The 26,310-nt window shown below is 43.6% G+C and overlaps 2 protein-coding genes across 8 annotated transcripts in view; one reads left to right on the forward strand and one right to left on the reverse strand.

Annotated features, from left to right (window-relative positions):
* Window positions 1-26,299, forward strand: part of alms1 (ALMS1 centrosome and basal body associated protein) — a 53,901-nt gene extending 27,602 nt beyond the window's left edge. For 3 of the 4 annotated variants that reach the window (XM_047327352.1, XM_047327351.1, XM_047327353.1), the window contains 18 exons: window positions 1,798-1,867; window positions 14,774-14,954; window positions 15,267-15,387; window positions 15,505-17,356; window positions 17,476-17,635; window positions 17,873-18,952; window positions 19,148-19,263; window positions 19,642-20,674; window positions 21,237-21,359; window positions 22,368-22,526; window positions 23,015-23,730; window positions 24,021-24,138; window positions 24,267-24,491; window positions 24,617-24,882; window positions 25,087-25,249; window positions 25,359-25,416; window positions 25,743-25,842; window positions 26,033-26,299. In XM_047327352.1, coding sequence (XP_047183308.1) covers window positions 1,850-1,867; window positions 14,774-14,954; window positions 15,267-15,387; window positions 15,505-17,356; window positions 17,476-17,635; window positions 17,873-18,952; window positions 19,148-19,263; window positions 19,642-20,674; window positions 21,237-21,359; window positions 22,368-22,526; window positions 23,015-23,730; window positions 24,021-24,138; window positions 24,267-24,491; window positions 24,617-24,882; window positions 25,087-25,249; window positions 25,359-25,416; window positions 25,743-25,842; window positions 26,033-26,077 — 6,534 coding nt within the window. In that variant the 5' untranslated portion in view covers window positions 1,798-1,849 and the 3' untranslated portion in view covers window positions 26,078-26,299. Of the gene's footprint in view, window positions 1-1,797; window positions 1,868-13,568; window positions 13,726-14,773; window positions 14,955-15,266; window positions 15,388-15,504; window positions 17,357-17,475; window positions 17,636-17,872; window positions 18,953-19,147; window positions 19,264-19,641; window positions 20,675-21,236; window positions 21,360-22,367; window positions 22,527-23,014; window positions 23,731-24,020; window positions 24,139-24,266; window positions 24,492-24,616; window positions 24,883-25,086; window positions 25,250-25,358; window positions 25,417-25,742; window positions 25,843-26,032 lie in introns of those variants that run through there. The other variant, XM_047327350.1, reaches the window with a different exon arrangement.
* Window positions 4,742-12,084, reverse strand: si:dkey-33c12.4 (uncharacterized protein LOC560112 homolog). 4 transcript variants are annotated; one of them, XM_035609684.2, is made up of 18 exons: window positions 11,927-12,084; window positions 11,599-11,651; window positions 10,843-10,939; window positions 10,413-10,552; window positions 9,846-9,929; window positions 9,692-9,748; window positions 9,351-9,551; window positions 8,776-8,979; window positions 8,486-8,540; window positions 8,292-8,382; window positions 8,069-8,210; window positions 7,483-7,587; window positions 7,265-7,373; window positions 6,976-7,186; window positions 6,797-6,871; window positions 6,013-6,115; window positions 5,789-5,895; window positions 4,742-5,640 (listed from the first exon to the last, which is right to left on the reverse strand). In XM_035609684.2, the coding sequence occupies exons 1-18, from the start codon at window positions 11,952-11,954 to the stop codon at window positions 5,505-5,507; spliced, it is 1,998 nt and encodes a 665-aa protein (XP_035465577.2). In that variant the 5' UTR covers window positions 11,955-12,084; the 3' UTR covers window positions 4,742-5,504. The 4 variants fall into 4 exon arrangements, with proteins under 4 accessions (XP_035465577.2, XP_047183323.1, XP_035465579.2 ...); XM_047327367.1 differs by having other exon boundaries at window positions 6,976-7,183; window positions 10,843-10,963; XM_035609686.2 differs by having other exon boundaries at window positions 10,843-10,963.
* Window positions 26,300-26,310: the final 11 nt, after the last annotated feature.

Consider the following 26,310-nt stretch of genomic DNA (forward strand, 5'->3'; position numbering starts at 1 on the left):
CAACGTGTGAACGAGGGCTGGTGATGTGTGGAAACAAGGGGCGTCAATTATGTGAAGTCAAACTCCTCAGGCAACAATGAGAGGATTTACGGGCCACGACATTTCCAATGCCCTTTTTTCTTCTTCTTTTACACATTACCTGCGGATATGTAGGTCGACAACAAGATGAAATACAACCTGACTGGAGGCCCCCACTTCATTCAGTCACGTAAATACTTTAAGGAAAGGGCGAGTTGAGGCATGTGCAGTTGTACATCACTGCCGTGTACAGAGCTGCCTGAAGAAGACCAAGGCCCTGGGTTTTTGTTTTTTTTGTTTCGTTTACAAGCCTCTAATCATGTTAATGACACTGTGCTCTCCCGCTTCTCCATCGCTCACGGTGACAAAGACCAAAATAAAGAGACAACGCTTACAATTTGTGCCCGTGCACGTCTGACGGAGACGGGAGGAGACGTGAGGTTCAACCTTTTAAACGACCATTTATCAGGGAAGACGACGAAAAGGGGAGTCGATGCCATTATCCTCCCCGTCGCCCTGCAGCCTCTGTGTGTGTGTGTGTGTGTGTGTGTGTGTGTGTGTGTGTGTGTGTGTGTGTGTGTGTGTGAACACAAACGTGCATGTGAACGCATTGAAACATGCACCTTTGAATAAGGTATTCAAATTTAAATAAACACAGGGATAAGGTCCAATGGTTTTATTGAACATGCTGTATATGCAGAAACATCAAATTATGCATGTGAAGGTTTTTTTTTCATGTTAAATGTCTATTGTAATATTTGTATTACCGCTGACCAGTTAGAAAAAAACATTCTCTATGTAGTGGTAGTGTAGTTAAAAATTCAAAAGGAACCCCGAACCTGAACGCTCGTCCTGGAGATATTTTCCAGAACTTTTCATCGGCATGAATGATCCAGAAATGTTTTTCTGTCGGTGAGAACGTGTCTGACTCGGACAATCTCCCGCTGTGTTCGCCATGTGTGAAAGGCGAAATGTGAAGACTAATCAGGACCCAATTTGTCAACACATTTTCCAGAGCTCATGTCTGAAAACAATAAGAGACAACACAGACAGTGGATTTACAGCACAATAATCCAGAGAAGAGAGAAGAATGTGTACCAACTTTTCGCAGACAAATATTATACTTATTTATAATTATATATATTACATATTAAAATAAATATTCCCATTTATTTGATATCATCTTTTTCATTGTTTTTAACTTTTCTCTGCTCATGTGCCTTTGTCTTATTTTCATATCATTTCCCTCATCTGGTTTACTTCTTTTGTAAAGCAGTGACACATAAATAAAGTTTACTAATCACAAGGTGTCTTTTTTAAGAGCTGTTACAAAAGCCTTCTGCAGATTTCAAACCAACTTTTTTTTTTGTCCTTTAAATTACCCGTCTAACTATCTCATTAACAAAAACGCTTGTGTATTTTTTTACAGCAGCATGAATGAGTGAGGACTTCTTTTTCTTTTAATCTCCTGCAGTTCTCTGTTTAAGCAGCAGATGATCAGAGACGAGCCTTGTGAAGACTAAAGACTTTTCTCTCCCGCTCAGTTCTTAGCAACAAGCGGGAATGACAGCATGGACAAAAGACCAGACATTCATTTATCTTCTCCATATGACCCTGATGCAGATGAGGGAAAATGAAAGCAAGCAATCAATTCCCTAATTGGGTTTGCGCTATTTTAACTTGTTAAGGGGGGGTGGGGGGTGTTGGGTTGGGGGGCAGTGTCTCGATTAAAGGGAAGGTCAATTTCTCATTGTGACAATTACTGTATTCATTTCACAGTTGCAACAAAGGAATCCAGCCAGGGGTTCGTGAAGAGGCAGCAGAGAACCAGATGCCTCCCTTCCATTGTGTGAGTGCCACCATCACAACATCTCGCTGATCTCACTGATCGGGCTCATTGTGATCCGCAGAATGCAAACAACGGTTTTTCTCCGCAACAATCCATCTAAATGTTGAAGGATGCACATATTAAATTATTATTGGTCATTATTGGTTTGGGTTTTTTGGTGGGGCAGAATTTCTGGCAGCAGCAATCTACATTGTTGATATTTCAGGGGAAAAGCAATGATAGATATTTTTGTAATTGTAATCTCTGCAATATTAAAGGGGCAGTTAGCAGTTTTGGAGAAAGCTTGTTTCTCTCTTTGTTGTTTTTGGAATTTTTTACTGCATGGGCTAAACACGTGGCCAAAACGGCGGAGTTGCAGCGTCCCCCGCTATCACTTGTCGACTTAATGTGTTGACGAGTGATGTTTACAAACTGCGGTCCGCACCATTTTTTGGGGTTTTCAATTTACAGAACCTGGGCTAAGCCGAAAACCCGCTGAGGACAGACGCTGAGGAAAAATAGCTGATGATTTTCACAAAGCATGTTTTGCTTTATAATCGCTTACTGCCCCTTTAACACGGGTTGAGTATTAAATCTCCTGAAAACTTGATTATACATCTTCATGGACTTCTCTATATCAGTTCATATTCCTTTTATAAACATAAATTCAGCACACCCGCATGCATTAATGGGGGGCAGTAAGCGTTTTTGGAGAAAGATTGCTTGTTGTTGATTTCCTTGTTGTCTAGTTGTTTGTCGCTAATACGTCTCTTAAGGTGTCGGGGGAGTGATGTTTACAAACCGCACACACCTATTTTTTCTGTTTTCAATTTACAGAGCCTGGGCTGAACCGAAAAAACAGATTTTATTTCGGTGCTTACTGCCCCTTTAGGATTTGAACACACAAAAACCCAGATAACCTTCTCTACAAGACGAGCATTAGCTATCAACTCCACAGCTACAGTCACCAGGATTAGATTGAAATATCTCCAAATCTTGATAGCTGTTGGAAAGACAGAGCCTGCCCACTGTAAACCCTGACAACAACAGATCAGACTGAAACAGACTGAATCCGTTATATGACGCTTTCGGGGCCTTTTAAAATACAAAGAGCATGTTCTTCCCAAGAATTTTTGGGTAAATAAATTGCTCCAGAATCCACACTGACATGTTTTGAAGTGTCGCTCCATCCTTTTAAAAGAGGACGAGCAAACAGCAGCAGCCCTGCTGGGAAAGTTATATGGGGTTCGAAGGGAAAACAGGCCGTGCTAAAAGCTTGAGCAGCTGCAGCGCTGCAGTGGGGGCATTTACTTTGGCTTCCTGAGAGGCAAATTAAGACTGTTGACATACAGCGTGACTCAGCTACTCCCTCTTGTCACATCCATAGTTTGTTTACCAGAAAAAACGCTACAGAATTAGAATAAAAATTAGATTATGTGTCCCTGCGCTTAGAGAAACTCGTTCAATTACTTCTCTTGGGGGGGGGTTTGCTGCATAGCCATATATCAAAAAGGCAAAGAGTGGGAGAGCAACATGCCATGTCAGCTGGTTAATTCCTGTTGCTGTGTTTTTCTCCCCGTCGGTGGGGAGAGAGAGAGAGAGAGAGAGAGAGAATCTGTTAAAAGCTCCACAAACCAGGCAGCTCTTTTTACAAGACACATTTAATCTTCCTCGTGTTTGCTTTAGTTAAGTAAAAAGGGATAGGGGGCTTTGTCCGGGGGGCCGGGATGTTGATTCCGAGCCTCTATCAGTCTGTTTTATCTGCATTTGAACAGGTTTGTTCTCGGGGGTGAAGCCGAAGCCGGGGACCAATGAAATTAAATATAAACCCATTTTTGCAAGTTGGTGATATGTCAACCACATGTCCCAGACCCAGTGCTGCCCTATGGGTTCAACCGGAGTTCATGTTATTAGTGTTACCGGTCCTTCATACCTCTCAGATCTCACGCAGATCAAAAAGGGGCTTTGTGATGTATGTGCCACCATCAGCCATTAATGCCCCCAAACAGAACAAGCTGCCTAAGCACTTTCCAGTCTCCACAGCTAAATACCTCAACTTTTCCTTTTTTTCTTTCTACGCCGCAACCTCGCTTTTAGGTAATTATTCAGCTCTTTGGGAGGGTTTTGTAATTCACACCCCGAAACGTTGCATAACACACGAGTCACAACAGTGACCCTGATCTGCTCAGGTCAAATAACCACACACACACACACACACACACACACACACACACACACACAGACACACACACACACACACACACACACACACACACACACACACACACACACACACACACACACACACACACACACACACACACACACACACACACACACACACACACACACACACACACACACACACACACACACGGCTGAAGTGAGAGGAACTTTGCTTTTTAGATGAAATCTGAAGGACAAAGTTACTGTGGTTCCTCTGCTCAGGGACACAGCTGCTGTCGGGATTATTCGGTTAATGATTCAGTGGGATGGACAGAGAAAAAAAACATTAGTCTCTGTCATTCACACAAGTCACGGCTTCCCTCTGACCTCATAGCGATATCCCACAAAGGGCTGCAGCTAAAGATTCATTTAATTATCGATAATAATCTAAGCGATTAGTTGTTTGGTCCATAAAATGGCGAAAAATGTTGCTTGTTTCCTCAAAAACCCAAGATGATGTTTTTTGTTTTGTCCACACACCAAAGATATTTAGTTTTCTGTCACAGAGGACCGAAGAAACCAGAAAAGATTCACATTTAAGAAGCTGAAATCAGAGAATTTTGCCCCTTTTTTTCATGAATTCTACTTGAACCGAAAATCAAATTAAGTAAGCGATTACTTGTCGATTAACTGTTGCAGCTCTAATCCCAAATCACACAGAATAGCACGTGCCTGAATGGTGTTTTTTTATTATTATTCTCTGAAGTTTCATAACCACGTCTTTAGTTTTGCACTGTATAGGTTTATGTGTATGATACAACATTAACACTCAGAATTGAGGCATTATGCCGTGTGTGTTGTTGACCCATGACAAACCTGCAGCCACAGTGCAAACTGAAAAGACACTTAATGTCCTGAAAGTTTGTGTCCCAACATCACGCTCTTAAAACAGATCGTCCCCCAACAGGTCTGGGCATTTTGAACATTACACACTACGACGACTGAACTAACCCTGTATGTGTAATCTGGATGAGGGGCACAGATTCAAAATTTTAACGTGGCACAATAAATGTGCCTTTTACACAACCACTCATCAATCAAAGCCTTTAAAATGAAAGCAGATGAAGTTTGTTGCCCCAAATTCGGGGGATAAAAGTAATGCTGCCACCTAGTGGTGACTAAAAGCCAACATAAGAAAAATCTTGTTTTTAAAATAATGACATTCAATAAAGTAAAAAGAAAAATTAAGGGTTTAAACACAATCTTTAAACAGATGAGATCGCAAATAATCCCTGATAAAGCTGCAGAGGAATGCTCATAGCTTTAAAAGGCCCAAACTATTGTTGCAAGCAAAACACTCGGTGTGCTTTGTATTCATTGTGGTGCAAACATGTTCGAAACTGCCGCAGAAAATTAAATCCAAATCACAAATTTTCCTTTCCGAAGTGACTGTAGACACCACCACCACCGTTGTGTCGGACCTTCGAGGTTCCTACGTGTTGAAGTTTCCCAGCCTGCTGGTGAACTTGTCCTTGTCAATGTTCTTGTGCTCTGGGACATGTCTGAAGGTGCAGTCCTGCCTCGTGCAGCCGCTCGTCCTCCAAAAGAAGCACTCCTTCTTTTGTTGGCTAAAACAACAAAAGCGGGAAAAAAAAAACAATATTAAATTATAAATATATATGTCAAAGTTTGGGCGGTGGTTAACTGGTTAAAAGCTACATTTTGCTTTCATTTTTTTAAATCTATTATGATGTAGAAACAAAAGCATGTTCTTACCCAGAGCGTGAAAAGGGGTCTGTAGCAGCTGATCTGGCGAAGCCGTGTGCAGCTTGATATTTACTGGGACCCCGCACAGACAGTGGAGCCCCCTCCAACACCATCCCCTGAACAGGAAACACACAGTTTCTGTCAACTCATACAGTAAATGGATGAAAATGGATGTCAGAAATGTTCTGGCCTTTTTGAGAAAGAGTATGATGAAAGCATCAACAACAACCTACATCAAAACACTGGATGGCTCTGTCACAGTCTTCCTTTCTGGTGTAGTTCACAAAGGCACATTGATGTTCCAGCAACATCTTGATGCTGTAGATTGCCCCAACTCTGAGAACGAGGACCGAGAGAGAGAGACAGTGTTAGTCTTTATAATCCATGAGGGGCAGTTTGGAGTCAGTTAGGGCAAACAACATACATCAATTCAACTACAATAATAAGTGACATGTTCAGAGTAAAAACCCTGCAGAGTCCTGGTGGTCAAATAACAACAACACATCCATCTTTTACTTTACACATGTACAATTTATTTAAATTTGGTCTGGTTCGTATGAAAGCACCAATAGGATTGCCATTTAATTTCGTTGTCAAATGTCTATTGGCCGTAGCTAACTTTTTTCCAATTTGCAAATTCCATTTAAAGAAAAAAAAGATTTCATGTGACCTGCACATCTACAGCTTCTTCTACACCTGACCGAACAATTAGCACCACCAAAGGTTTATTTCCCATAATGGCAGTGGAAAGAAACACATCTTCTTTTCTTTCCAAAATATTTGACTGATTCTAAATCAAATGCACATGACATTGAACAAACCAGGCATTAAAGATGCACCTTTAAAACATGCTAAACATCCCAATGGTTCTGACCTTACTACATTATCGTATTCTGCTTTGTTTTCCTGTTTGCTGGAAATTTCCATGCCTTCCTTGGAAAAGCATCTGATTGTGACAGAGCCGAATGAGATGCTCAAACAAAAGCTGTGAAGGAGCATCAGACTGTGGTGCTTCACCTGCTGAAGAGCTCGTGAAGTGTCGAGTAGGTGACGGCAGGAGCCAAGGACCCGACCCAAACAGAGAAAAACGGCCTTGATATGAAACACAAGATAAAAACGACAATTTAAAAGCATATTGGTACAATAAGACAAATCACCCTGAGCACACTTAAACTCATCCTCTGCAGTGAACTTACGGTTTCACAGAATTCCTTAAATGAGGAGTTGGAGACTGAGAGTTCGATCTGCTTTGGACCGGAGCATCGAACTCTTTGATTTGCTGCGTTCGAGGGCGGCTCGGTTGCAGGACAATCCACTCTCCCTCCTCCTCATTATCATCATATTCTTCTTCTTCTACTTCCTGCACCACTTGGTAATCTGCAGTAGTGTCTGCACTGGCACCGGCTGCTGAGAGAGAGAGAACAGTAACATGAGGACATCAGTGGAGTGACCGTCATCCTTCAGAGACATTTTGGTGACATTTACCTCCAGGGTCCTCATTAACGTCACCGCAAAACAGAGCTTCGACGGCCTCCTCTAGTGTGGCGTGTTTTTTTAAAGCTTCGCTGCTCTGGGTCCAGGAGAAGCCCATTTCCTAAAATTTGTAAGTGTAGGGACAATTGTGATACCAGCAACATTTCCCCCTCCTCTGAAGGACAGAATACATTTTTTTTCGTAACTGTTGCACACGTAAGTCTTCCTACCATGAGGTGCAGTGTCTGTGCTCGTTTTATCTCTTGTTTGGCTTCAGCGCTCGAATCTTCCAGCTTCAGGACTTCTTTATAGATGAGCGAGGCCTCATAGTATCTCTGCAGAAGAAACAAAGGAGGAATCGCAGGCAATAAGTATTTTTAAAAAAAAACATTGACCAAGTAACTAAACACTCAAAAAAGTGTTTTACTTCTGTTTCTCTCCTCTAAAATATCTGACATTGACTATAGGGACTTGTATCTCAGCACATGTTGCCACTATAGAGGTGTTTTCACATTCCTCTCCTGAAGGAAGAGATTTCTGTTGCACTTCTCTGCAATTTGAAATTCAAACGAATCCTGTTCAAGCTAGATTTGGTACGTCACAAATACAGAAAACCAATCGCTGTCCAATATGCAAATGTAAAGCAAAGAAACTGGAAACTGGAAACTGCCAGTGCACTCAGAGGCAGCGCGTCCACGAGAGGACGGCAGGTGTGTCGGCAGACAGTTAGCGTTAGCATTAGCAGTTGGTGAACGCTTTGACAGCAACCATGGAAGAGTGTGCAGTTTTTGGATGTAAACCGGTGCAGTGATTTACCTTGAGTCCGCACAGAGCTTTCCCTTTCCTGAATAAACCTTTAATCCAGCTCGGCTCCATGGAGAGAGCGAGGTCGGCGTCTCTCAGAGCGTTTTCATACTGGTGCATTCTTTCATAACACAGGGACCGATTTCCAAACAACCTGAAAAAGATCATTCATTAATATTCTGCTGCTCTTTGGTGCTTTTAACGCTGAGGTCAGTTTTAGGTACCGCGTCCTCACCTGAATTCCTTTGGATTGAATTTAATGGCGTCAGTGAAGCATTTCATTGCCATCTCATACTGTCCGGAGGACGCCCAGAGGTTTCCTGTAGCTGTAAGGACAGTTAATGTCTGTCGAGTCAGGACTTTCACTTTTGATTTACGTCAGTGTCGATAAGGAAATAAAAACATCTATTAATAGCAAATGTAACTCACCTGCCAACTCTCTGCTCATTTTAGCAAACTCTTCAACAGTTGCACCCATTGGTTTCTGTTAAAATCAAAAAGCAGAGTAATGATCATTTTGAGGACCAACCAGTTATTATTTATAAAGGTTTATTCAAATATATCTATAGGGTCAGAAATGTAAAGGAAAAACAAAGTTTTTTTCTCTTTTTTTTTAAGCTAATTTAAAACAATTTTGATAAATTTTTTTAAGTAATGCCTAAAATACCGGAAATCACAATCAGCACTTTACTATGGATAATAAGTTTCAGTTTTCCCACCTCTTTATCAGGCTCCTCTTTCTCGTCCTCTTTCTTCTGAACGTCAGGTGTCTCCATAACTTTTGGCTTTTCCTCCTCGAGCTGCTGAACTTCCGGTGATTTCCTTTTCCCCTTTTTTCTCTCTTTTGCAGATTGGGGGTCACACGTCTCCTCGGGCACCGGTTTAGCAGAACAAGCGTATAATGAATTATTGAAATCAGACTCCTAAGGACGACAAGACGTGAAAAAAAGTGTACAGTATTATATTGCAATAGTGTGCAATACCCCTCTGCCATAAATTTAACCTCAACAGATTTGATTATGTCCTGATTTGTTTTGACTGTGTTCAAATTTATAATCATATGGTCAACAATCGGTCGTTTTATTTAAAGAGCACACTGGTATTTAAGATAACTTTGTGTAAGATGAACATATCAGTCTTGCAGCTGTGGGAAGAGCTAAATGACACGAATAGAAATGTATCTAGTCTGATGACAGGACAAATAATCCAGTATTTTCCTTAATAAGTGGAAGTGAAACCTTAATACCTTTACATGAACATGACACAAAAACGAAAAGTTAAATTTCTAACAAACCTTTTCCTCCTCGTCTTTCTTGTCCATTGTCAAAAGAGTTTTTGTTTTATCAAGACCACCGCTACTTTCACCGTGTCCAACAGCCTCGGTTTCATTTTGAGTCTTATCACATTCAGGAGATTCATTTCCTTCTGTGTTACTTTCGATAACAGGATTTTCATTCAGATTTTCTGACGAGTCAGACTTGCATCGTTCTTCCTCCTAATATATCACAATAACGAAAAAAAAATGACATTACAAGTAAACAGAAAAAGTTCTGCTGTCTGTATTTTAATTCCATAGAGAAACACTTGTTATTCATTCTTTGTACTTCATAAAAATACGAGAGAAACCAGACTTACAGGTAAAATTTCTTTAACGGCATTTTCCTTTTCTAATCGCTTCTTTTCTTTTTGGCGCTGAAACAGAAAGAATAAGTCCTGTGGTGAGGTGCTGCCAAAAGAGAAGAAAAAAACAACAACATTGATTTACATTCAGAATTGTGTCGACACTAACCATTTTTTTACGCTTGTTCTTCTCAGTTTTCTCCTTACGTCGCTCCTCTTCTGCTATCAGTTCTTCTGCGTGTTTATTAGCCTCCTGGGGAGAAAAAACAGACACTACGGTTTAAACTTCCAAAGTGTCTAAAAGTTCATAAATGTTTTCTCTAGTCAGTTATAAAGTTCTATCAGGAAACAACCTGGGATAAAAGATAATGTAAACTACAATAAGAGCTTCCACCAACCAGACAAGAAGCAGTTTACATCCACGTCTGTCCAGACTCATATATTATATTTAAAGTGAAGAGTGTATTTTGTCATAGTAAGAATAGGAATTCTTGAGTTGTGGCCAAAATGTGTGTTGTGAGGCCAAAGTGACCTTGAACATTTGACCACCAAAGTCGAATCAAGTCGTCCTTCAGTCCAAGTGAACCTTTATATCAAACTTTAAGAAATTCCATGGTGGCATTCCTAAAATGTTGCATTCACGAAAGGACGAACCAGAAAACATAATGCCTCCGGCCACAGCTGCCGCCGCCACGGAGGCATGAAATAAATAAAGGAGAAGAGACAAATGCATTACCTCTTCAGTGAGTTGTCTAATTTGTGGATGTGGCTCAATAGGCCTGTGAGCAGAATTGTATGGACAAATATGATAATCATCGTCGTCGTCATCATCATCTGAATATATGAGGTCGTCTTCCAGGTCGTAGTTCCTAAAAGCTAAATATGAAAACAAACATTGAAAGTAGGATTAATTTGCAAGTGAACATACACATGAACCAAAGAGCTTTTAATCATAATTAAAAAAAATGGGGGAAAATATTGTTTTATCTCAGTCTTCTTGAGAGATTTCCATAAAGTTTGATGACACATGGCGTTAATAGTGATAATGTAGCTTGTAGCTCTAAACCAATGCTGGTTTAAGTGCAGTGATAGTGTGATAAAAAGTTTATCTCTAATTCTATTTCCTTTTTCGTCACTTTTAACAGCCAGTTCGTAAAAAGCCTTACCGAATAATCCAGAGGTTAAGACATTCAGGAAGGCGCCCGCAGCATGAAATCCATGTATGGGGCCGGTTGTGGCCTTTATAAAATCCACCATCGAGTCCTGAAAAGGAGAACTGACAGTGAGCTGAAACCATCATGTGATTACTCAATCGAGAGAAACTCATTCCATTCAAACAAGTTTGTTCTTCTCAAATGTTAATATTTGCAGATTTCTTTTCCAGCTGCATTCAGGAGAGGAAGACGGTGAAAAGAAGCTCACCGAAAAACCTAGTAAGAGGACCTTTGAGTTGACGGATCAAAATCACTCAGTGTCAACAGCTTTCCCCCCCCCCAGAGACATTTCTTATAGATAAACACATTGATGATCAGGAAAGAAAATTAGCGTCAACACCACACCACAAACTACATCCTCCAAAGTTGATAAGTGGAATCAACTCATTTTCAAACCAAACTGGATACCAAAGCCTTCATGGAGGAGATATGGTAGGATCCATTAGTTGGGGCTCGGTCTACCTAATAAACTGGTGTCGTTTTTGACTGAGATTTGATTATTGCTATGGTAATAAACCATAACTTCGTCTGACTGTTGTGTCACTATGTTAACAACGACAATGGGGACTCAAATAGCCCGGTAACTGATTGTGTCACGGAAGGAAGCATGACACCAGCAGGGACAAGCTGACGGACCTGTTATGTCCCATTATATTCATACGACAATACACATCGATATTAGTTTCCAGGTGAATGAATCATACTCACGTGGGTGCGCATTAGTCTCGTGTCCTCTTGTATCACGGGTTGAGGGGCGACACCTGTCAGGTAGAGACGAGGTGTTGTAAAAGAATATATATCTATATCGATATATAATATCGATATATATCGATATATAATATCGATATATATCTCACGTATGACTGTCACGTTGTATGAATCTGACTGAGCGGCTAACGTCGTTAGCTAGCTAGCACAACTGGAAAGCTACCGGGCAACGAAATAGGTTCAAGTTCTCAGGAAAATGAAACTCACGCGATGGATAAGCTACACAAACGAACACATTAATAACGCAGCCACCGAACTTCCTCCTCACCTCGAACATGAGCCTTCTTTCTCGGCATGTCGTCGACTTATTATCTCTTGCCTCGGTCGTTTATCGCGACTAGCTCGGTGCGAAGTCTGAACTGTGTGTTGACTGTTTCTTCGCCTTTCCTAGTTTCACCTGAGGGGAGCGTCGTTGCCCTGCGCACCACATTACAGGCAGTGGCCCCGCCTCCGAGAAGTGGCGCCCACCAATCAGTGTTTTCTTTGCTTTCTGTTCCAGGGCTCTGATTTGATGTCGCGCTTGTCAATCATGGTTAAGGGGGGGGGGGGGGGGGGGGGGGGGGGGTTTAAAGGGACCCGTGCTGAGTCCAAAGCTGAGGGGTAAAAAATGGACTCAATGAGTTTTTTTTTCATTTTTCATAGTATTATAATAATAATAATAATAATAATTTTATTTATAGCAGCTTCACAAAGTGCTTTCACAAAAACATACAAATCACAGACAATTAAAATCAGCATTGCAACAATAATACGATTTTCAGGTCACATATCTGTCTAAGAAAAGATATAAAATCACCAAAATCCTTTATGGATATATATTATGAGTGATTAGTGTGACTAAAGTGACTAATGCTAATAATCCTAAAAATAATGATATAAATGATGTAAATGTGTCTGTAATAGAGGAATTCGTGGATTATTATGGTTTGGTATGTCTCAATGATGGAAAAGGAAGGTATAATAGTACTCAGAACACAGAAAGTGTAAGATATTGGACACTCACATCTACTGTGATTGCAGGAATTAGCACTTGGGAAGAACCTATCAACAGTAAGAAGTGTTCAGTACCTAATAATCATCAAGATAGGAATAGGCCGGGATGCATCGAGATGGAGGAGTGAGAACATCATGATGGAAGTTGGCCGAAGCTGACTGGGACGTATTCCAACTATTAAATGACACTATAAGTGTGCAGAGCTAATAGGAGAGATTAAGAGAAGTGGCCTCTTACAGTTTGTCAGTGCTTTTCAACCACCAAGTCAGAAAAAATGTCATCACTCGGACTCAGACTTCATTTCAGAGGGATGGCTGTCTCCTTCCTTTTGGTTCCCTTCTCCTGTAGGTGTGGAGGGCAGTGAGAAGGCAGGCATCTTGGCAAAACAAACATTTAAGCTACAGATAATTGACATGCAAATAGATTTCGGTGAAGAAGAAATTAAAACTATCATGAATATATTTACACACAAAACCTGAAAGGAATCATGTGACTAAATTGGCACAGGAAGACATCTTTACAAGTATTAAGAAACATGTGGAATGCAGAGCAGGAAACGCAGGAAAAGGCAGAGATGATCCTTACTTCTGCTAGAACAGGACATACAGGTTCTAAACAATACACTCCATGAAATAGTTAAACACTCTACTGGACTTTAGACATTCTGTAATAAACCAGAGACTCAGAGACTATCAAACATGTAGGCCTACTGATATAATGCAATAGCTATGAGGAGGAAAGGTTAAAGACAGAAAAGAAACCTAATAAATTGGGGGAAATGGTTGAAAAAACATTGCGCAAAGCATTACGAAGTCTTCTAACTTATTACGTAAGAGCAACGGGGTTAATAAAAAAGATAATGTTTTGTTCTGCCAATCTACTGCTCCACACTCCAGTCCAGCAGGTGGCGGTGTAATAAACCCATAGGCGACAACCGCCATTAAAATCCGTAGAAGAAGAAGCTTGAAATTTTCCTGGCGACGCTCCATGGATACGAGCTGGAGGAAGCGCGCTCACACCGGCGGGCGGAGTGTAACAACAACAACAACAACATGAACGTGGAGCCTCCACAGGTGATTTATGCGACGACTTAACTGTTGTGGAAATATATATTTAAAACGCAGCATTTCCGCGTCGTGCTTCGGTTTGCCCTCACGGAAGTCCCGTTTAAAGTTTGCCCGGCGGTGGCGGTTTGTCAGCGGCTAGCTAGCTGACAAACCGCCACGGTTAGCGGTTAGCAGCTAGCTAGCTAGCTGCTAACCGCTTTGCTAGGCTGTTAGCTAAGTTATCGGTGAAACTTTAAACTGTAATGAATGTCTGTTTGTTCGACAAACATACCGCGTCTCCATTGTTTATAATGATGGAAGCACCAGTTACTGAGGAAGAGGTATCAGTTAACAGTGCGTGTGCAGTCTGCACAGAGCGAAGTGTTTCTCACCAGGCTAACTTACTGCAACCTGTTGCTCCGAGCTGACACTTGTCAGCGAGCAGATCAGCTTGTAGTCAAACTATTTGAAAAGTAGTTTAGTGGGAACTGCTACCTTTGCTAGGGAGGCTGGGTCATGTGAAACAGGAAGCCTGCAGGGTCTGAAAAGTCATGTCAGATGGTGAATATGAGATTTATGACCGTAAGTGGTGCAGTTAATTATCTATTGTAACAACATTTGACCTGTTAAAGATTAGAAAGGGGGTTTTATGTTTGGCTTTATACACGCTGGAAAGCTAAATTTGCTTATATCTTAAATTATAATAATTGTGACATAAGTAATTATTCTGGGCCAATCATCCCATCGTTTCATAATTTATGTCATGTGATGGTTAAAAAGGTATTAAATTGATTTCTCTGTCTTTTTCGTCAGTCATTGTTTTGATTAGAATTTTATAATTATTTCTTAATTCATAACTTATTATTCAATATTCATTTTAGTAATTTTCCCCAATAAGTCTGATAATGGACATTTCTTAAAACACGCTCCTCTCCACCGTCAGAGGCTGCAGAGCTTTTCGCCAGGAGTCGCTGTTTTAAGCCTCCAAAGAAACAACTCAGCTTTCTTGTGTTTAATGGCACAAGAGGACAGTAACAGTGAGTTACATTGTTTTCTATAATTCTGTCACCAACAGAGAGTGGAGGACTCTCCTCAGTCGCCAGCGGATGAAGATGTGAGTGAGTCGCTTGGACGATTTTCCATAAACCAACCGGGAGCTCGAAGTCGTCCTGGGGGCGGTCAGGACCAGACTGACCAGCCCAGACTGGCAACAGAGGACTGGGAGCTTCAACAGCCTGGTGGACACCTGGCGCTTGGTATGTACATTGAATCCAACAATGAATTTTTCCCTCATTCTCTCTTCTGCTCTTTAATTTATATATTTAATAGGATCAGGTGATATATATGTTTTCCTAGGAATCAGATCTGTATTAATGTAAATGTATTTTATCTTATTCTTTTATATCTGTGTAGGTATGGAAAACCACATTTAATTTTCATTTCTTTTTAATAATTCATCACATTTGATCTCGTTACAATGGGAAGGTTGTGGCAGCGAGGGGTATGCATACATTGAGTTTGAAGATTTTTTTTGCAATAGTAAGTATTTTTGTTTGTTTTGTTGTCAGACTTTCAGGACAGTAACTTGTCTCCAGCTCTTTCCCTGTTCCGTGTAAACTCTGGAGTGGAACACAACTTCACAGAATATTCATTGTTCCACCAAAGTGACAATGAATTTGTCCCTTTAAGGTAAAAAAAAAAAAAAAAGATCACTTGAATGTTGATTATTGATTCTATGGACATACTGTAGTTGTCTGCATTTAAGTGACGAGAAGTTTACAATTTCCGTTCATTTGCTTTTTCAAGGGCATACCCGGACATTTCCATGGCATCAGACAGGTTTCACTTTCAGCCCCAGGATCGCACCACTCGGGCCTCTGAGTGCGGCTCACTGTCCCAGCACCCTTTGGCCCACGAATCCATTCTCTCTGAAGATGGAGCAATCAGCTGCTTCTCTCCGCCCCAGCAGAGTTTACCACCAGGGGATGAAGGCAAACAAGAGGAAATGGTTCACTCCCGACTGACTGCCAACACCGACAAACAGGGAGTAAAATCCAGGGATGATGGTGGTGGTAGCAGCAGCAGAGAGAAGGACCCAGAGACTCTAACAGACCCTCTTCACAAGCTAGTAGGAGAGGAAGACGAAGCCTTCTTTCTGAGTAAGGATATTCCCGCTCAGTATCTTCTGCAACTCCTTAAAAAAGACGTTGGCATGCCCAGCAGCAGCAGTAGCGCGGTGTCCTCTGCGTCTCAGCCGTCTGTGAGGAGCAATGCGTCTTTAGTCCAAGAGTCTAAAAGCACAGGTGTTCACCGCAGCACGGCCAGAAGAGAAGCTCCACCCGGCGAAGCTTCGCTACCCCAACAACAGACACAACAACAACCCGACCGGTCACAAACACATCTGTCATCTGAGGTCTGTAACATCACCACTGGTTCCCGCAGCACGCGACCCGACGACAGCAGTGAAGAGTTACACAGGGAGCTGCTGTCCGAGGCAGAGAGGCACAGCAGCCGAGAAGCCCAACCTATTAACCAGCAGCAGAAATGTCCTTCACCTCCTGGTCAGCGTTTCACTCCGTATCCGGCGGAGACGTCACAGAGCACACAAAACGTGATCCGTACAAATCTGGGTGACTTATCGCAAATGGGGCCGTTGTCAGCTGGTGTGGAAAGGGTTCGCAGGGAGCAAGACCTCTGGTCCTCAGGGAACCAAACGGGGATCGATGGGTCCTACCTGGGCTTCCTTCCACAGTCTCAGTCCACTCCAGGGGTTTTTAAGGCCCCGCCTAGATCCAGTGTCAAGGCTACTTTAGGGAAACTTTCTGCTATAGAATCCGATAAAGAGAACTCGTATCAGTCGAGGGCTGGGATCTCTGCACTGCCTCCTGCTCCTGAGCCTGATGTTCACCGTCCAGACATAAACCAGCGTCAAGAGGAACATACTTCTTCTGCAAAAGTCCAGTCTCTCCCAAGTCTCACCTACATGGAGAAAGTTGATGCTTGGAGGGCGAACCAGAGTTCTGGCAAAACACCACTGTTCGACAGCTTGGCGTTGCAGGGGTTTTCTGGTATCTCTCCTAAACAGAAAGCGTATGATGCTGTGTCAGAGACCCTAAACCGCATCCTCACTGAGCAGGTGAGGAGTTTACAGCAGCCTCCCGTTTTAAGTGCCGTCAGCCACGACGTCTCGCAGAGCTCCTCAGCAGCTCCCTCTGGCTCCTCTTCTCCAAGGAGAGGGGAGGCGGCGGGCAGTTCGCCCAGTGACAAGGATAACACCAGGTCTGCAGCGATACCCTTGACCTCCCCCTTCTGCAGGTCGCAGTCCCACTCCTCTCTCAGCACGGTGGTCATGTCAGTTCAGAAGGAAAAAGTGAAGAGTCATACTCAGGACGACGACCACCATCGTCTGAGCGCCTCGGCTCAACCCTCGCCTCTCGCGGACCTCGGTCAGTTCAGCGACGTGTCGGTCGAGAGGGATTTGACACTGTCGAGTTCTCAGGAGAGTTACAACAGTGGGATCAAAGTAGGAACTTCCATTGGAGCTTCCTCTGTCACCAGCCTCGAGGTGGATAACTATGCCCCGTACTGGACTTCAAAACTGCCTTCAACACCGCCTCCGCCCGGACCTCGAGAGCTCAACATCGAAGAGCGAATTCCGGTAATTGAAAAACTGAAAATCTTATTTAAACAAGCATAAGATTTATTCAAAATAATTAAATGAATGAGCAGAATATGCCAGATTCTGATATGGTGCAAATGTTTTTTGTTTTTTTGCAGTTGTATCTCCATAATCTGGGTATCAACCAGTCTCCCTCAACAATCCTAACTCCATTTGCACCCAGAGGACCAATCAGGGAACCAGAATTCTCACCCACCGATCTCTCTACAATTAAAGGATCTATTGGAACCCCGACCAAGAGCGAACAACCTTCTGAAGGTACCTCGCCTGAAAAACTGATGCTCAAATTACCTGAAGAGTAGAATCCTCCAGGCCACACCAAATATAACATATTTTTCAGATGTGTTTACCAAACTGTTTTTGTATTTGCACAATAGTTTTAAGTTAATTTTTCCTTTTAAAGATAAGTACATGATTTTATTAACTTATTTGATAACCAGTTATGAAAAACAATGCCCCCAATGTTGCTAATTTAAAAAAATCTGTCATTTTCAGGTGGCAGTCCCCATAAAGGAGAGTTTTCCAGGTCAAGTGTTCTGTCGGTGGACTCAAGTGTATCCATACCATTTAGCCTGGACAGTCTTGGTCCAGTTGCGTCCGTCCCAGAGCGAAGCAGGCGGGCGTCTCCTCCGACTGATGCAGAAGTTATCCACAGTAAGGCCTCCCGGCCTTATGAAGACTCTCAATCTTCCACGGTGCAACCCAGCCTGCAGCAGCAGGAGGACAGCAGTTTAAGCAGTGGTCAGAGTGCTGTCCAGCTGGGAGAGAGGTTTGACTTGGAGTCACCTTTGCAAACAAACCGTAGTTTGGCGAAAAGTGGTGAGGATTTTCTCGTCAGCTCCAAGGCCTTGTGGGAGATCCGTTCCCTACTTTCGCAGGCGGAGACAGTGGCGTCTGGCGGCTCTTCTGCCACTTCCCTTGCGGCGCCTCGTCTGCTGTCTGACAACGACTTATTCCACTCGTCGAGGAAGAAAACCAGCAAACTCCACGACTCAACGTTCTCATCGTCTGCGACCGAAGACCCAAGAACTCGCTCCTCGTTGCTGTCGACCAGGTCCTCGTCCGATTCCATGCTGACCTCAGAGAAACCAAGGCAAATCTCTGTAGGTGGAGAGGGTATGAGCTCATTGTGGCAACCCGATCATCCATCCACACAATTTCAAACTACTGCACCCGCTGCAGGTTCAACCCTTGACGTCTCCAAATCAGCCCGACGTGCGGAGCCTGAGGGCTGCAGCGCTGCGCCTCCCGACAACATCGCCCCGATACGGCCAGCGGTCGTCAAATCTCCGCCACAACACATCACATCCACACTGACAGAGATGCTGGGTTCACCTGAGGAGGAGGAGGAGGAGGAGGAGGAAGAAGAAAAGACGGCACTTGGAGATTCGGCACAGAGTATGAGCTCCTCGTCGCCAGCCCTGGAGGACACGGACCAGGGAGCGGTGAGCGACGGGAGCAGCCAGAGCTCACTGGCGGTCCGAGTGGCAAAGTTACTCCAAAGTGAAGAATCGGCAACTGCCATGGTGTCGAGCACACCGAGCACCACAGATCAGGAGGAGGGCAGAGCCAGAGGTACGAAGATTCAGAGGCTGTCGGGGGTCTGATGTGAACACATGAGGCTTGAATTATTACAGTTACACTAGTTTCTAAGACTCAAGCATTTGAATTTGACTTTGTACCCCTCCTGATCACTCAACGGCAACTGAGCAGCCCTTCTTCCTTTCAAAAGCTCTGCATCAGGTTAAACTGTATGACTTTGTGTTGCAGAGTGGATCAAACTGAAGATATCGGGGCAGCAGTGTGAGACTCTGGAGCTGGACAAAGAAGACAGAAGACGGATCGAAGAGATCAAGAGAGAGCTGCTGTTGAAATACCCCATGAAGGTAAAACCACTCATGACAATCAGTCACAGCTAGAGAAGAGTCTCTCACCTGTTTCCTTTTTAAATCATATTATTTGTATTTATATATATATATTCTATTGTAATTTAATTATTTTTGTCATTTTTAAATCTCTCCCTCGGTGTCTGGACAGTACAGGTCTCAGTTTTAAGGTAACTGAAGTTTGTCAGCGGGTGTTCAAGTGCTGTTGAAGGTTAAAACGTTAGTTTGTTTTGGTTTGTTGTTGTTTTGCTTTCTCTGATCCTATTTTCTGGATCTCAGGGTTGGTTTGCAGTGCTGGAATGTTTTGATGTGAGTCTTTGTGACAGGATAAGATGATTTTAGGACCTGGACGCTAGACACTATTGTTTCTCCTTCCAGGGCCAGTTGAGCTCGGATACAGAGAGCAGCACTGGATCCAGCGTTGGCGTCCCAAGGGGCCAGGATCCCCCTCATCCCGCCCCCAGTGACGCCAACAACCAGTTGTCGCAGCCTCCGCGAGAACTCGGACCAGACGTCCCTGACTCCGGCGAGCAGCGTCAAAGCCCTCGGCGCCCAGAAACTCTAGAGGCTCAAGTACGGAAGATTGCCGCGAGAGAAGGAGTGACTCTCCCCAGAACGAACCCCCAGGCCCTCACATCCATCTCCATCGCCACCCGCAGGCGCACCACCTCCCCATCTCCCTCCTCGTCACCTGCGCCTCCCGTCAGCCCGGCCCCAGAGCCGCTCCACCTGACCGAGCTCTGCACGGTGGCAGTGGAACACCAGAAAGCCAACATGCCTCCCGCTCAAAACCAAGATGAGGCGATGTTTGAACCGCACGGTGGTCTCTATGCCGGAAAGCAAAGCCTGAATTCTCCGCTGACGTCAGGAAATCAGAGGAGGCGAGACGCTGTGGGAGGCCACTTCGAAGAACCTCCTCCGCCCTCACAGGGGTTAAATAGAGAGGATGAGAAGATCAAAGATGACGACACACAGTCTTTTCGGAGAGATAATGAGTTATTCATCCAGAACATCTCGGCCTCTGGTGCTCACGGAGCTGAAACACCCACAGGTCCGTCCCGCTCTGAATCCCCCGTCAGCACAGGTCACATCTCACACGTCCACCTCACTCTGTCCCCCAAAGTCGCTGATCACAGCCTGGCCACCGCCGCCGCCCGCTCCGGTCACGTGCCGCCGCGCAGAGAATTCGTTCCCCTCAGAACTCACTGCAGCAGCCCGGACGAAGGCGTCGGTCTGTCCAGTCCACCAGAGTGGAACATCGACACCAGAGAGCCGAGACGACAGCAGAGGGTTAAGAGAGCGGACGCCAGTGACCTGTTTAGATCCGGTGTCCCTAAGGGAAGAGTCGCCTCCTTTACACCACATCACAGAGCTGAAACTTCCAAAGGAACTTTAACCGGTGAACCACCAGGTACAGAAAACAGATAACTTCTTAACTCGATAGCAGGAGTATTGTGGAACATGAAGAAGAAGAAAAAAAAAACATTATTTCATCTCTTAGTCACGTAATGAATGAGGATAAAGATGGATGATGACAACATCCTCTGTCTTTAATAACTGTTGTCCCACATAAGAGGACAGGGGTTAAAAAAAGAGCTGTAAAATCTAACGATTGATTTTTAATTATAAATTGTTCTCCAGATCTTTTTTAGGATTGTGCAAGTTCGATATTTAGTCTGTAAAATTACTGTTCCCAGTTCAAATGAATTGATTTGTCAGACCAATTTCAAAAGTTAGAACTAATTAATTGATTCATAAACAAATTATTTAACTAAAGTTAACTAAAAACAAGAGCAAAATTTGATTCGCCCTGTTTGTGTAAAATATCTGTGAGTTAAGTTAAGTTATTTGCCGTGTTCTTTAATTTAGATCATAAAAATATTGACATCAAATTACTTTATTGTAAGAACAGTTAGAATAATGTGGCAGTTACTGGTGGATGTTTATATGTCCTCTCCCTCTCCCTCCTCCAGCTCCTGTCCTGCTGCCGTATAAACCCCACGGCAGTGAGGAGCTCTTCTACGTCCCTCAGCTGGAAGCTGACGTCTCCTCCACAGGTCCGTCAGACGACACCACCATGGAGAGTTCACACACAGGTACAACAAAATAATCCTTATTGAGCTGCAGTAGATGACAACTGGAGTTTTTAAAGGGATAAGTCTCACAACACAAATTCTCACGTTCCCTTTCGCTGTAGACGTCTGTGGCATGATGTCATCATCACCCTCCTCCCCACAGTTCTTAAAAATAATCGTAAAAAAAAATGGAGAGCATGATATTGTGTCAGACGCCTACTACTAACAGAGAAAAGCTGAAGAGGGAATTGAAAAATGTGGGCTGGCAGTTTAGAATTTTTCTATTTCTTTTTTCTTCAGCGTCGATGAGGGAAAGTATATGAGATTTTTTTGAAAGAAGGCGGTTTGATGAAGAGAATTTAGTTGTTTTTGGTATTTCTGGTCAGCTTTTTATTTATTTATTTTAAACAAAGGATAATTATAATAATTCTTAAAAACAAAGAGTTCTCTTCAGAACGATGCCAGTTTTGTTTCAATTCGGCACAAACCGAAATGAATCAATGCAACAATATGTTTTTCTAAAGGTCTACAACCATCACTCCATTAGTCAATTGATAAAATGTATCTTCAAATATTTTGCATATTTTTCAGTGTACACATAAATACAGGTTATTCCAGGGTTCACTTACTTTTCCCTGCCCCCAGAAATAGACAGAAATAAAGCTAATTAAAGTAATGAATGAATGAGTCCAGAGGATTGAATTGTCAGTTGAGTCTGTGATGCACGAGGGGGTCTCTGCTCTCGTCTCCCCTGAGCCTGTTTGGGTCGCAGCTGCTCTATTGTAACCTACACCAGGCAGCACATTAATTATTCATGTTCAGGGGCCGGGTGGGACAAAGGCAGAGAGACGGAGGGTGAGGGGGCTGTGGACGCTCTCCACGTCTTCTTTTTAAACATCTTCTCTTCATCTCTGGCTGAAATCGAAGGTTTCCTTTGTCTTGTTATCTTAGGTTCGAAGGTGTAACCTTCTCTGAATACTGTTGCACGTCATGAGTTAAACAAACCAGTTATCGGATTCTGACTCGCAGGCTCCGACGACGCGGTGCCCCCGCGCTTCGGCAGCGAGGTGCTCGGGCGCCAGGATCCGGGGCTGGACCGCGGCGTCACCATCAGACATGTGGAGGGAATCTACAGCAAGAGGCTGAAGACAGCAGCCACGTTCAAGATGCAGGAGCCTGGACGCAGAGGTGAGGGGGTGGAGACGTCCGTTAATGTGAAATGAAACGAGCAACAAAATGAGGATGAAATCTGTCATTGGTTCATATGAACACGTGTCAAGTGAAATGTTACATTTTGCCAGAAAAAACAAACCAAAAACCCCCAGTTAAGTTGAGATAAGTTTTACATATTAGAACCCAATTTAATCAAAAAGGAAATTAATAATTAGAAATCTTTGTTTTGTGCATGAGAAGACTAAATTAGCAAATATTTACCCGTGAACTTGTAGACAGATGTTATGTAGTCTTTCATTAGAAATTATATTGTTAAGGATATTTACAGGTAAATGGTTTGTGTTTAAAAAGGTTTGGGACCATGTGTCACTTTTCTGACGTGAAGAGATGAAAGAATGACAGTATTTGACAGTAATTATGTGGATTTAATGAATGGAAATTATTAAAATTAGATAAAGTAATAACATTGAGTCTTATCGCCTGCTCTCTCTCTCTCGTCACAGATGTGAGTCGGACTCCGAAGCCAGAAGCCTCCAGGAGAGACCAGGGGACCAGCCCCATGCAGTTTCAGCCGGTTCACAAGGGAAGAAACTGTAATGAGTCGGGTCATCACCTGGACCGAAGCTCCGCCCCCCGCCCGGGAGACGACGTCCAGCAGAGGAGCGAGCCTGACGTCCCTCATCCCATCAGTTTGGACCAGCTGTGGCAGCGGTTCTGTGACCGCTGGACCGTCGAGGATTCACGTCCCACCAGAGACGGAGAGGCGTCGCTGCTGGAGAGGCTGGAGCGCCTGTCCCGCCTCATTCACAGCACGAGGGGCGCCATCGGGTTGGAGGGGAGGCGAGAAGAAACCAGGCGGGGGGTTGGAGAGGAAGCAGTCGGAGGAAGTAGAAAGACTCGGCAGCAAACATCTGAGCCCACAGAGGAGAAAAGTCACAGCTCCTTCACCTCCAGCGTCTCCCACGCCTCCTCCCAGAGTCTGCAGCTCGGCCCCGCGGGCCGAGATGAGTCCGCGACCTCCTCCGCCGCGTCCACCTCCGTGTCCACTGTGGACACAGCCCGGCTGGTCCGGGTGTTCGGCGCCCACAGAGTCCAGCACCTGAAGAGCAGCTCCAGCCTCGGTCGACTTCACGACACCATCCACAGGCAGAAGGAAGGGAGGGAACAGAGGAGGGGGCGACAGGCGGAGACAGAAACCACCGGCACCGACGAATCATCCGTATGTACTGTAAAAGCTAAAACATAAAAAAATAGATATTATCATTAGAACAGATCGTTTTCTGTAGAAAGATCAACACTTTTAATGTAAAAAGAATGCTGCCTCCATGTTTTACTTTGTTTTTTTAATCAACTTTGATCTTTTAAATTTCTCGAAAGAAAACAAGAATTTAATTTCTCAGTCTGTGAATCCTGAAAAAAGCGCACAGATCTGTTTTGCAGAAGCTGACCAGCTGCTGATCAGTTTATTGAACAGTTTTTAACCTTCCCTGTCGTGACGTTGCTCTTCAGGTTGTTGCTGATTCCACATCGTCCACCAGCACTTACACCGTCCCGTCGCACCGTGGAGCCTCCACATCTCCGACAGCCAAGAGGAACGTTAAACTGGTCAGCAAAGGAATCCAGACAGGTCCGTCCCACAGAAGACTGACGAGCACAAGTTCATGATTTCGTAAAAATTCCAAACGCTGGTCAAGTTACAATGAAAGCAGTTATTTATTATTATTATTTTTTCTGTTGTTGTTTTTTCTTTTCCAGCGGGCGACCTGGAGATCGTCAGGAACGGGACTCGACGCCACACCAGAGATGTGGGGACCACATTCCCGTCGCCTCACGAAGCCAGAGCGCCGAGGCAGATTTTATCTTCGTCCTCCAGTGTAGAGAGAGGAAGAGGAGGAGGCGGTGAGAGGGGGCTCACTAAAGTTCAGTCCTCACACAAGCAGAGAAAGAGCAAGCGGAGCCCAGCGAAGCCTCATGCTAAAGGTATATACTGTATATATAAATAAGCGGAAGTTAATGACTTTAGCTCCATTCGTTGATTCTTTTTTCTTTTTAATGCAGTTATTGTTTTAATAAACCAGAATACACTGTGTCGACGTCTCTTCCAGCTGTTTCTTGGTTCATCTCCGCCGACGACCTGAGATCCGAGGCGAGGAAGGAGAACGAGGGGGAGGATGAGGAGGAGTTGACGTGGAGGCCGAGCACCGCCTGGTTCGAGGCGTACAGCAGAACGCGTCCGTGGAGAGAACCGCTACGACAGAGACAAGTCCACGAAGACGGGAGCAGACGGCAGAGCCTCGTACGTCACACGGAACCGGATCCAGATCCCAGAACCAAAACTACGTCCTCTGGTCTGACGCGCATTTCTCTCCAGGTTCGTCTGAATTTGTCTTTTACTTTAGGAAACGTCAGTTTAAGGGCAATCGTTCATTTGTTGTTGAACGAAACAAACTGATCGATTGTTTGAAGGTGAAGGACAGTGTGTGTGGTAGGAAATGAATTGTACACAGTTAAAAATGTATTTTTCTTTTTTAAACCTTCTCTTTTGACTGGTGAATGCTCCTCCTGGATCCCGCAGGAAGCTCTGGAGATGCGGCTTCCACACTTCATCTGCCGGTCCAGGCAGAGGGTGAAGTGTCTGGCTCTGCAGGCGGAGGAGAGGAGGCTCCAGGCCGTCGTCTTCACCAGGGGGAGAGACGAGCTGCTCGACCAAAGAGCGGGGAGGCTGCTGCACCCTGCAGGTACTGGAGGAGAAAGTGCTGCTCACAGTTTGATTTCTAACTGTCCCTCTACTGTAATTCAGAGTTTTCATTTTAATAACTGGACTGATTGTTTTATCTTTATGTGAAGGTGCTGGTCAGCTCAGGAGAGCTGTTCCCAGGAAGGAGATGATCCAGAGGTCCAAACAGTAAGTTGTTGTTTTTTTTAAATTTCCTGCTCGATATTTATTTAATTCAGAGATTTAATTTAATAAAGATGATTTAGGGCCAACACTAGTTTTGTCAATTTTAAATTATAATTATTATTGGGTAGATGATATCATCTGATATGACTGAAACAGAAAATAATATAATAATCATAAACTATTTTCTGTTTGGACAAAAGCGTCAGCTAAATGAATGTAATGTAAAATGAAGAGAGCAGTGATTAACTGATGCTACAGTAGTTTTGTTTAACAGATGTTGCCAAATATCTTCAGTAACAGATGTTATATAAATCTTGTTCCTCCTCCAGGATCTATGAGAATCTTCCAGAGGTGAAGAGGAGGAGAGAGGAGGACAGAAGGAGAGCAGAGTACAGATCGTACCGGCTCAACGCACAAATCTACAACAAGGTACAAGGAAACAAAACATTCCTCATCATAGGTCAGTTTGTGTAAAAAGGAAGATGTTGAATTTATTTCAGTGGCTGGAAGAAGTTTTGACCAACAGCAGGGAAAATATTCACCTGGAGCTTTTCTTTAACCTGGTTTTCACGTAAATGATGAAACGATGAAGTAAAAGACTTGTATTTTGAATTTTCAGAGGATCACCAACCGAGTCCTGGGCAGACGACCAGCGTGGCAGTGATCAAACACACCAGTGACACTTTTACTCTAAATTAAATCATCGACTTAAAATTTTTCAACTGAAAGTTTTTTTTTACCAAATTTAAATGAAAATACACTTATTTATTTATTAGGCACTATTTTGAAGATTATGTGAAAGTAGAATTCTACTTGTGAAACTTTTAGCATCACTGACGTGTTTTAATGTGAAAATAAACCTGATTTCTGACACATTAACATCTGACACATGTACTG

Source organism: Scophthalmus maximus, chromosome 15, assembly GCF_022379125.1.
Source record: "Scophthalmus maximus strain ysfricsl-2021 chromosome 15, ASM2237912v1, whole genome shotgun sequence".
In the NCBI taxonomy this organism is placed as follows: domain Eukaryota; kingdom Metazoa; phylum Chordata; class Actinopteri; order Pleuronectiformes; family Scophthalmidae; genus Scophthalmus; species Scophthalmus maximus.

Bases quoted from the DNA above. Each gene is read 5' to 3' on its own strand.
- si:dkey-33c12.4 (XM_035609686.2), bottom strand. From the start codon at position 11,954: ATGCCGAGAAAGAAGGCTCATGTTCGAG. The intron at 10,964-11,598 runs GTGAGTATGATT...TGATGGTTTCAG, and splicing joins CGAGACTAATGCGCACCCAC to CTCACTGTCAGTTCTCCTTT. The intron at 10,553-10,842 runs GTAAGGCTTTTT...TTTCATATTTAG, and splicing joins CTTAACCTCTGGATTATTCG to CTTTTAGGAACTACGACCTG.